This window comes from Haliotis rufescens, unplaced genomic scaffold (genome assembly GCF_023055435.1).
Source record: "Haliotis rufescens isolate VD_foot unplaced genomic scaffold, xgHalRufe1.0.p SCAF_52, whole genome shotgun sequence".
Classification (NCBI taxonomy): domain Eukaryota; kingdom Metazoa; phylum Mollusca; class Gastropoda; order Lepetellida; family Haliotidae; genus Haliotis; species Haliotis rufescens.
In genome coordinates, this window is record NW_025964246.1 from 1641694 (window position 1) to 1653814 (window position 12121).

At 41.0% G+C, this 12121-nt stretch overlaps 1 protein-coding gene across 1 annotated transcript in view; it reads right to left on the bottom strand.

Moving 5' to 3' along the window:
• LOC124144054 (histone deacetylase complex subunit SAP130-like) overlaps positions 1 to 12121 on the bottom strand; it is a 31935-nt gene that overhangs the window by 16456 nt on the left and 3358 nt on the right. Inside the window, exons 2-5 of the mRNA XM_046513292.2 lie at positions 6378 to 6527; positions 5297 to 5375; positions 1222 to 1452; positions 74 to 326 (exon numbers count right to left, since the gene is read on the bottom strand). Of these exons, the coding sequence (XP_046369248.2) occupies positions 74 to 326; positions 1222 to 1452; positions 5297 to 5375; positions 6378 to 6524 (710 nt within the window). The 5' untranslated portion in view covers positions 6525 to 6527. The remainder of the gene's footprint in view (positions 1 to 73; positions 327 to 1221; positions 1453 to 5296; positions 5376 to 6377; positions 6528 to 12121) is intronic.

The following is a 12121-nucleotide window of genomic DNA, read 5'->3' on the forward strand; positions in this document are numbered from 1 at the left end:
TATCATATATTTACAAGTTGTCATCACGTATGATGTATGTCATAAGTACTCGGGTTTCTATGGTAACAATTACCGATGAGTTTCGGGTTGCTGTGAGGTCGAGATGTTGACAGCAGGAGAGGGGGACCGTGTGGAGGGGGGCGTCGCCTGTTTGATGGCTGAGAGTATGGGTGACCTCCCTAGGGAGGGCTGTATGGTGGGGATAACACCTGCTCCGTGGATAGCACTTGATGACACTGGGATCTGAACCGGAGGTCGCACCACAGCTGGGGCCGCGGTAGCGATGTTGCCAGATGTCTTTGACAAAGCCGCTGCGGCGATTGCTCCTGTAATATATGAAGAGTGAGGTGAGGCATAACATGGTAAAACTTCGAGCTCTAGATTATTGCACTTATATAGAGACCTGTATACAGGTGTTTATAACCCTGCATGGCTTCTTGTACTAGTCCGGACTAATATAGGTGATATAGTGCTTGCCCACTGAGATACCATGCCACAGTTTAACATGGATATCCTTCTCAAACAGAACATACTGACTCTGAGGAGACAAGTCCTTGTTGTATCCCCTTAATACTCGTGTGAGTTGGGTTTAACACTGCTTTTAACATGTTTAGCAGTATTCCAGTTATATCACGGCGTGTCAGCTTAATGTGGGAGGAAAGCCCGAAGTGATGCAGGTCTCACACGTTTACCACTTCGGTGAAACCCACAAGCACGGGTATGGTGCTGACAAACCTAGAAATATAATCGGGGCAAACCAGGATTCGAACCCACAATCATAGGTTTCTGGCGTGTCCAAGGGACGCAACTCTGCACAGCGAATCGCAGCGCCTTAGACGACTGGGCCAGCCATGCCCCTGAGAGATCATCAACTGTGAGTCCATTGAACACAAACAGGGAGTTGGTAGCAAGCAGTGCTGATGTACAAAGTGACAATGGGATTGTTCTAGAGCTGCATATAAAATTAAATGTTCTTGGGCATTTTTGTCTCAAAAGTGAGTAGTCCCCCCTTAATACTAAGAGACAGAGAGGATGGGAACAAGTACCATCTCTTAGCATCTTTTGGTATGACACAGCCGTAAATCGAACTGACCTCCCGCTCTCCAGACTCTCTAACCACAAGATACTGATCAAACGAATGTTAAAGTAAATTCAGTCTCCTTTCAGGCTGATAGTTCCAACATATTCAGGCTCACAGACAGAGTAAGGAGCAAAGGATACCTCTAGGTAAGTGTGAAGCGAACGGTGGTCGTGGAGGGACAGTTCTTGTAATGACGTTCAACGGGAGGGCATTGCCTAGAGCCTGAGTAGCGCCACCGGCTACTGAGGCACTGAGATGAACAAGATTGGACACTGCGGCAGATAGCTGGCCATGTGACCCCGCCGACAGCCCACTGGAAGGCGTCGTAGCGATGTGACCATGGACCCCATCAGTTGGAGTGCTCACCAAACCTGAAAATATACAAACTTTGGTATTAAGTGGTAAGTGTAGGATTGTGGATACAATTTCTAAGATTTTCTTGTTTGTTTGCTTTCCTGTTCCAGCTATTTCGAGATGACATGTACCTAAATGATCCTGACCAGATAAATAAATGGTTGATATCATGAACGACTTCCCACACGTTCAGGGTACACACCAAGTCACCAAGCTTAACCACTCATTCTGGTGGACAAGCAACATCAGCAATAGAGTGCTGAGGACCTATTCTAACCCTGGTCCCACAGTGTGACAAGCAATAGAGTGATGGGGACCTATTCTAACCCTGGTCCCACAGTATGACAAGCAACAGAGTGCTGAAGATCTATTCAAACCCTTGTTCGACAGTGTGACAAGTAATAGTGTGCTGGGGACCTATTCTAACCCTGGTCCCACAGTGTGACAAGCAATAGTGTGCTGGGGACCTATTCTAACCCAGGACCCACTGTGTGACAAGCAATAGAGTGATGGGGACCTATTCTAACCCTGGTCCCACAGTGTGACAAGCAACAGAGTGATGGGGACCTATTCTAACCCTGGTCCCACAGTGTGACAAGCAATAGAGTGCTGAGGACCTATTCTAACCCTGGTCCCACAGTGTGACAAGCAATAGAGTGATGGGGACCTATTCTAACCCTGGTCCCACAGTGTGACAAGCAATAGAGTTCTGGGGACCTATTCTAACCCTGGTCCCACAGTGTGACAAGCAATAGAGTGCTGAGGACCTATTCTAACCCTGGTCCCACAGTGTGACAAGCAATAGAGTGCTGAGGACCTATTCTAACCCTGGTCCCACAGTGTGACAAGCAATAGAGTGATGGGGACCTATTCTAACCCTGGTCCCACAGTGTGACAAGCAACAGAGTGATGGGGACCTATTCTAACCCTGGTCCCACAGTGTGACAAGCAATAGAGTGATGGGGACCTATTCTAACCCTGGTCCCACAGTGTGACAAGCAACAGAGTGATGGGGACCTATTCTAACCCTGGTCCCACAGTGTGACAAGCAATAGAGTGATGGGGACCTATTCTAACCCTGGTCCCACAGTGTGACAAGCAACAGAGTGATGGGGACCTATTCTAACCCTGGTCCCACAGTGTGACAAGCAATAGAGTGACGGGGACCTATTCTAACCCTGGTCCCACAGTGTGACAAGCAATAGAGTGATGGGGACCTATTCTAACCCTGGTCCCACAGTGTGACAAGCAACAGAGTGATGGGGACCTATTCTAACCCTGGTCCCACAGTGTGACAAGCAATAGAGTGCTGGGGACCTATTCTAACCCTGGTCCCACAGTGTGACAAGCAATAGAGTGATGGGGACCTATTCTAACCCTGGTCCCACAGTGTGACAAGCAATAGAGTGATGGGGACCTATTCTAACCCTGGTCCCACAGTGTGACAAGCAACAGAGTGATGGGGACCTATTCTAACCCTGGTCCCACAGTGTGACAAGCAATAGAGTGCTGGGGACCTATTCTAACCCTGGTCCCACAGTGTGACAAGCAATAGAGTGATGGGGACCTATTCTAACCCTGGTCCCACAGTGTGACAAGCAATAGAGTGCTGAGGACCTATTCTAACCCTGGTCCCACAGTGTGACAAGCAATAGAGTGCTGAGGACCTATTCTAACCCTGGTCCCACAGTGTGACAAGCAATAGAGTGATGGGGACCTATTCTAACCCTGGTCCCACAGTGTGACAAGCAGTAGAGTGATGGGGACCTATTCTAACCTGGTCCCACAGTGTGACAAGCAATAGAGTGCCGGGGACCTATTCTAACCCTGGTCCCACAGTGTGACAAGCAATAGAGTGCCGGGGACCTATTCTAACCCTGGTCCCACTGTGTGACAAGCAATAGAGTGCTGAGGACCTATTCTAACCCTGGTCCCACAGTGTGACAAGCAATAGAGTGCTGAGGACCTATTCTAACCCTGGTCCCACAGTGTGACAAGCAACAGAGTGATGGGGACCTATTCTAACCCTGGTCCCACAGTGTGACAAGCAATAGAGTGCTGAGGACCTATTCTAACCCTGGTCCCACAGTGTGACAAGCAATAGAGTGATGGGGACCTATTCTAACCCTGGTCCCACAGTGTGACAAGCAATAGAGTTCTGGGGACCTATTCTAACCCTGGTCCCACAGTGTGACAAGCAATAGAGTGATGGGGACCTATTCTAACCCTGGTCCCACAGTGTGACAAGCAGTAGAGTGATGGGGACCTATTCTAACCTGGTCCCACAGTGTGACAAGCAATAGAGTGCCGGGGACCTATTCTAACTCTGGTCCCACTGTGTGACAAGCAATAGAGTGCTGAGGACCTATTCTAACCCTGGTCCCACAGTGTGACAAGCAATAGAGTGCTGAGGACCTATTCTAACCCTGGTCCCACAGTGTGACAAGCAATAGAGTGATGGGGACCTATTCTAACCCTGGTCCCACTGTGTGACAAGCAATAGAGTGATGGGGACCTATTCTAACCCTGGTCCCACAGTGTGACAAGCAATAGAGTGATGGGGACCTATTCTTACCTGGGTCCCACAGTGTGACAAGCAATAGAGTGATGGGGACCTATTCTAACCCTGGTCCCACAGTGTGACAAGCAATAGAGTGATGGGGACCTATTCTAGCCCTGGTCCCACAGTGTGACAAGCAATAGAGTTCTGGGGACCTATTCTAACCCTGGTCCCACAGTGTGACAAGCAATAGAGTGATGGGGACCTATTCTAACCCTGGTCCCACAGTGTGACAAGCAATAGAGTGATGGGGACCTATTCTAACCAGTGTCCCACAGTGTGACAAGCAATAGAGTGATGGGGACCTATTCTAACCCTGGTCCCACAGTGTGACAAGCAATAGAGTTCTGGGGACCTATTCTAACCAGTGTCCCACAATGTGACACGCAATAGAGATTTTGGGACCTATTCTAACCCTGGTCCCACAGTGTGACAAGCAATAGAGTGCTGGGGACCTATTCCTAATGGTGATAATTTTGTAGAAGATGCAAAAAATATATCAAGAAGTCTAATAGTACATTTTAAGAGTAAAGTTGGTATAACACACAGATGGTCGTCAATACTTGCACATTTTTAGTCAAGAGGTTAAAATAAGTTAAAAATGTACAGGCAAAGTATGCAAAGATTAAAGGTTTACTTCCCAATACAAATATCAATCGCAGTCGCAAACTAAGTAAAAAATATTGATTCCCGCCTTAAATGTTCACTTTAATGTCTGTTACACCAAACACTAAGTACTAGTGAAAATTAGTAGTGAAAAAAAAGTAAATATTTTCATCCATTGAACCATACTTGACACTGCCAACAGTAAATCGTCAGTGTGCCAGGTATTTGACTATCCTGTCTATGAAAAAGATGACAAACGCACCCCAGATAAGAGCACATACAAGTATCGTGAAACGTATCTGATCGTGAGAAATGTATCGTGACAACTATTGGATCTCACAGTTGCTGTACTGTCCCAGCCCTATAGTTCCGGTGAGCTGAGAATTCATGGCCCTGTTCCACAAAGTTTTGTGAGTTGGTTTAGTGCCGTATACAGCAGTAATTCCAACTATATGACGGCGGCCTGTAAAAATGAAGTCTGGACCAGACAATCCAGTGACTGACATCATGAGCCTCGATCTACACAATTGGGATACGATGACATGCATCAACCAAGTCAGCAAGTCTGACTAGCCAATCACATTTGTGGCCTCTTACGACAAGCATGGGTTACTGAAGATCAATTCTTCACTGGTTCCAAAAAGTGATTTTGTGGAACGGGGCCCAGGTCTGTATAAATGATCAACATTGTTTACCTGTGGGTAACATTGCTGATAACGCCTGTTGGTGTGGATGACCAAGATTCACGGACTGGTTTATCTTCGGTCTAATTGTCTGCAAAAACAAATCAGTAGGTGTATAGGTTAATGAAAATAATAGGTCGATGTGCCTGTTTTCCACATTACTACAAACAATTTTTGTCGTATTTTAGTAGTGAGTGAGTGAGTATGGCTTTACGCCGCTTTTAGCAATATTCCAGCAATATCACGGCAGGGGACACCAGAAATGGGCTTCACACATTGTACCCATGTCGGGAATCGAACCCGGGTCTTCAGCGTGATGAGTGAAAGCTTTAACCACTAGGCTACCCGACCGCCCTCTTATTTTAGTAAGGTAAAATGATTGATCAACATGATTATTACCACAAGAGCATGTCTAATATTATTTCAGCGTTTTATTATTTACAGATTTAATTACCAGGATTTTACTTGATGCACAATATTGTGTCCTATATGCATACAAAGTGAGACTGAAAGAAAATAATTTCAACTGACACAAATAAATTTATGGCCTTTTGAATCATTAACCTGATCAATATTTTTTCAGACTTTCATCATAATCTTACTTCTGAGTATTTGCAATAAAAACATTCTTGCAAATCAAGTGAAGCGTGCCACAGGTCGCCATCCTGGGACCCCCATATTCAAGCTTTGGCCCCCAAAAATATATTACTCAAGAGTCCACTGGACTCAAAAACAGAAAGACCCAAGTAAATCCCTGATTGAAAAAATGAACAAAACAAAAGAAGACATTAAAAATAATATAATAGGGGAAATACGTTTTAACATTTATGGACAATAAGTGTTAATTGTTTCAAGGAAATGAATCAATCATTGACTATGGTTAACTAAACACCGACTTCAACCATACAAGCTTCGTTCTTGAATAGGAACATTGAAAAAAAGATATTTTCACAATAACATCCTGAATGATAAGCACTGCTTCTTCAATTTTCATCAACAGATACCGTATTCGATGTAATAAAACATCCTGTATTTCTTTCAAATTGATTGTTTAATACTAATCAAATGATCATAAATGATATTTTAATGTTACCTGTAACTTGATGTCCATGATGGGTTGCTGGGTTTGGATGTGGGAGGGTGTACCACTTAAAGTGGGCGTGGCAGCTGGAGGGAGACTGTCAGGTTTGTCCTCTCCTCGCCTTTCACCCCCACCGCCTGGGAAATTAGCACTACTCATCACCTGAAATGGGAAGTTCAAATATTTATTGCATACCAGTGGTTTGATATTTTCACATTAATGAGCCCAGAGTATGAAACATGACCCATTGGATACTCTCATTAGTTGTTGTTGTTTTGTTGTTAAACGCCGCACTCAGCAATATTCCAGCTATATGACGGCAGTCTGTAAATAATTGAGTCTGGACCAGACAATCCTGGGATTAATATCGTCCACGCAATTGGGACTCGATGACATGAATCAACCAAGTCAGCAAGTCTGACCACCCAATCCCATTAGTCACCTCTTACAACAAGCATAGTCGCCTCTTACGGCAAGCATGGGTTGCTGAAGACCTATTCTACCCCGGATCTTCATGGGTCAATACACTCATTGATACACTCATTAAATGGTTATCAACAGCCAAAAATATCATTGTCAGTGTTTGCATTGGTCTCCAAAATTATGGGGTCCTAAGGGTTAGCCTAAGCGGTGAAGGGACGAAGCTATCTCTGGGGGTTTGGGCGCATGCCGACACCCATGTAATTTTGTTAAATGTAGACCTGACTAGGTATATTTTAACATGTTTAAGCAATTCTGAGCACAAATAAAGTGTCTCGTTGAAATTTTTTAAGTGTCTGTTTTTATGTATGTATTACAAGGATTTTGGGAGGCGAGATAAACTCGAAACAAAACAACAAGTTATGCGTAAAGTAAACTTTTTTTCAAAATGAAAAACGCATAAGGGGACGCGTGTAGGTTGTTTTTATGCAGCCCAGTTTTTATCAGTGCGTATTTTTTTTATATGGGACGTCGTAAACGCATCACTGATTGTTATTGGACATTTATATTATATAATATAATATATATAATATATAATGATCAGCCATTGATGATGTTGATACATTTCAATGAGCTAAACATTTCTAATATGATAATGTTCTTATTCTATGTCTTTCAGTGGAAAATGTCTTTTTTTTAACTGCCAAGACAACATCTAGTCCCATAGTGTTACTACACAAAATACCAGAGTTTCAACGTCCTTGGCAATGTAGTTTCTAAAGAGACTTTTCAAAGTCTTAACTTTTTCTCTTCACAAAATAGATTTAACAGAGATTTTACAGGGATGAACACATCTGAGTAATAACAACCAAATGTGATGCTCTACTCAAAACATGCCAAGTTTAACCATTCTTTGACATTGTGGTTTCTGAGAACAAGTTCTTAAAGCCTTATTGTGAGATATTCGTTCAGTTTTAAAAGAAAGCTTCAGATAAGTTGCATATTTGCCTACAATATGCACAAAACATCTCCATCACCCAATCAACTTGGAGTTGTTTGTGTACAAATATACAATTGCATACAATACTCTGCATAATTACCCAATATATCCTTTTTCAAATTACATACATAAATATCTTCACAGATACTTATTTACTGACTGAATGCAGGCATTACTCTAGGGTTTCTATTTTAATTGGGTTATTACATTTTTCATTGGGCATGTTGGTAGCCAGGTAACCAATATTTTTTCACTAATCTATTCATCACTCTATAGGGTGTTTCCCCAAAAGAGAGAACATTTTCAGATTTAAAATAAAATATTTTAGATGTATATAACCCATGATAACTGTTCTAAATATTTAGGTTTGACACGGAAAGTAAATTGGCTCGGAATTGTGTTTGGGAAATTAGCTCCTTTGTACCCATGCTGAAATAGCTTCATTGGGTGCTGTTTTTAAACACTTGAGTTTTTCATTTAATGCATGCGTTTCATTACGCAAGTTAATTGAAAGTAATTGGGTTTTGAATATTTGAGGGGGGCTATTTTACACAAATACGCTCTGTGTCTTGCTTATTGTTACTTAGACATGTATATCACTGTTGTGAGCAGTAGAGGACGTAACGTGTACGCGAGACGGCTCTCCCGTCTAGCGTACAAGTGACCACCTTAGAGGTGTCACTCGTATGCGTGACGGCCTGTCAGTGGACCATGGATTTCTGCATGTTGCACAAAAATGTCTCTACAAGTGTTATTTGTGAAAATAATAAAACAAAATTAAGTACAGTTATTGATCATTATACTAGTTATCGAATGAAATGAAAAAAATGTCATAAGAAAAATAATAAACGGTCAAATTGGGAGAAAAATGTGCAAAAATCGAGCAAAATGTTCTGTTTTTGACAGCGATTTTCTCCTATGTACATATTTTTCAGAAACTAACATGTAGTATTTTCTTAAAGCTTATTCATCGTAGAGTTACAAAATGTATGAATTATTTCACGCACACCAATGCACACCCATTTTCCATCGCGTTGAAACATGTTTACTTTCTTCGAAACTGCACGAACCGTCTCGCGTACAAGTGACTGGTTGACAAGCAGATAAAGGGAGGTAACCGATGCCTGACTAAAATGTTCAATCGGAACATCCGTCTTGTTACACTAAATGTGTCTGAATCAGAATGGTGCGTATAATATGCACAATATTTATTTAGCGCGTAGTTTCATGGTTGGAACAAGGAGGAAATGTATTTTGATCACGAATAAGGAAAACAATTTTGCAGTGGGTAATATATTATTAGGTGGAAGTAAAATTGTTGGAAAACACGGCAAAGACTTGGTGAGTGACTGAAATTTAATGTCACATCGGCAATATTTCAGCCTTATTGTGACGAAATGTCACTGTTGTGTGTTTAAGCGACATGTAACACACTTAATAGGACAACTCATGAACAAGCAGTGTCGGAAATAACTGCCTGCCTGCCTGCCTCCCCCTGCAGCAGTAGAAACTAGGATGTTTAGTCCACTCATCCCTATAATGATAACATATAGCAAACCCTTCAAAATGGCAACTTTCAACCAGTCCTTATCATACCTTAACCATGTTAACTACTGGGCAGATTTATAATGTCTGACTACGGGCGGATAACTTTGAAGATGGGCAGGCAACATTTGTGGTTACCTTCCCGACTGTCTTGTTGGGTGTAAAAATTATTTCAAACACTGTGAACAAGTACAATATAGAAGTCATTTTGAACAGCATTTTTCAAGCAGAATATTTTAATAATATATATTGGTCTAAACATACCCAACAGACTGGACCTAAAGGAGTAAAAATATATTGAATACCCACTGAAAAATCATCAATCCCAATGTGAAAGATAACTTGACATTAAGTCAATACATAACAAATTATCTTGCGCCCTGAAGCAATTTGGACTTTAAAAGTATGAGCGAGACAGTGGGTCGGTCAGGTTGCTGTTTTTAACAGTATTCCAATTATCATAATTATGTCACAGCATGTCAGCTTGACATGGGAGGAAAGCCAGAAGTGATGCAGGTCTTATGACATTTATCACATGAAACCCATGAGCACAGGTATGGTGCTGACAAAACTAGAAACATAATCAGGCTAATCAGGATTTGAATCCACTATCACTGGTTTCTGGCGTGCCAAAGGGAAGCAACTCTACAAACGAATTGCAGTGCCCTAATAGTTGTAACTGGTATACCGGTATACTGCAATACGGTTGCTTCCAATACATGTACCACAATACAACCCTTTCCGATAGTCACAAAATAACTAATACATGATTATAAAAGAATTAATACATGATTATAAAAATGATATCCATGATTTTGAGGCATTTGGATGAATATCTAAACCATGTAAACAGCACATGCTTCCTGCTGTTTAAAATTACCATTCCATATTGATGATGTAATAGGTAGTCTTGTTTATCCATACTACCCATCTATAGTCTGGATTATTGAATAAAGAAGAACCATTTTAACAGTACAAATATATATAATTTGGGACCAAATACGTATTGCAGTATTGCCATACATTGCAATACAATTTATGTGCTAATATGCCAACCACACTCTACTGTCATTGAAGATAAAACACGCGTCCTCATCATGCTCATAGACTGTGATTACTACGCGGGTCTTAGATTGAATTTTTTTTAAATTGCAGCAAATATCAATAATAAATGTGATTTTTCAAGTGTACCTAGTTTACATAAAATTGTTATACTTTTAACATGTTTAAACACTGATATTATACAGGCACTTCTGGCAGCAATTCTTAGCAGAATGCCGAGACGTTTTAATTGTATACAAATATTGTCTTTTACAGGTGCTTCTTTAGCAAATTGAAATGCTATAGGGCAGGTATATTAATACATATGTTGTGATGTTGACGAACATTTTAATGAATATATGATGTTTTAAGAGTCTTTTGCATACTACTCTGTATAGCCTTCATACTGTATGCACATTTGTGTGCTATAACAGTCAAGTACTGATAATCTGACATGGTTGGCTGCATATGAGTATGTCGGATTCATGAGTATGTCAGATAAACAAAATGAAGTTGTTTCAACGTTTGAAAAATCGGACAACTACACCATGTACACAATAGATAATGATACAAACATGTTGAAATAAAAAAATAAAAAATGAAATACTGTAAATCTTGAAATTAAGGTGAGTGTGAATTAAATGCAAAAAATGTGAGTGGTCTTTGCATTAACATGATTAATAAACATCGCATTTATATCACCAAAATGACTATTAACAATAAGAGGGCCTCACTGCACACTTTGGATAGCGGAAATACCAACTTGAATATAATCACAAAAACGGTTTATTGGGCAGCATTTGTAACAAGTATATAACAATGTCATTTAAAGAATAGGAATTACACAATGGGCATCTGTTGAGTTATCACTGCTGGGGTCAAGAGTTCTACCCACTCGTGTCAAGCTTGTTGACACCTTCTCTCCATACCCATCAGTTAACTGTTGTTGGTTCCAATTATTTTATTGCCTTTGAACTACCTTAATGCCAGTCAACAGAGTAAACATATAAACTGTGTGTTGTTTTTAGGAAAACACTGTTTATTGTTTTTACGGCAGGGCTCTACTCAGAGCTAAAATGTGGTCGCATTTTTGGCAAGGACTCCGCAGTCATATTAATTTGGAGACGCATTAATTTCCAGTATTCATATCGTTATGTTACCATATTAGTAGAAAATGTTTTCTAATCATGCAACCTCTAAAGCTCAACACAAAACTACTGTTGACTGATTCAAAATATTTTTGTAAGCATAGACTGGAATGGTAGTCACCAGTTTGAAACTAGTGACGCAAAGCTCAAGAAAAGCAGCTTTCTCAGTGGCTAATGACGACTTCCTGTTAGTCATTTCATTGGTTGGTCAAAGTTCGTGAAAGGTGGTTTTGACATGACCTGTAATGGGATGTCCTCAGCGGTAGCATTAATTGCTTATTGTTAAGAAAGCTTATCTCTGCAGCTGTTGTAATTTGTAACTACTAGCGTCTCGTCTCATCTCGCATAAAAACATGGGCTGTGTACTCGCAGGCAGAAGACCACAGCATACGCTGATCACTCTTGGATTAACGAGACTGATTAATGAGTGATTTCAGTAATTCATTGCAAATTAGGTGAGTCGGAGTGGGAGTTTGGGACTGTCGAAATACCAGGTCTAAATAGCACTGATTTAATAGGTTCCGATCATTAGTGTTGGATAAAGCCGATTGTTAGATTACGAGTTTCGGAATAAAAAGACTTGACTGTATATCATATTATCA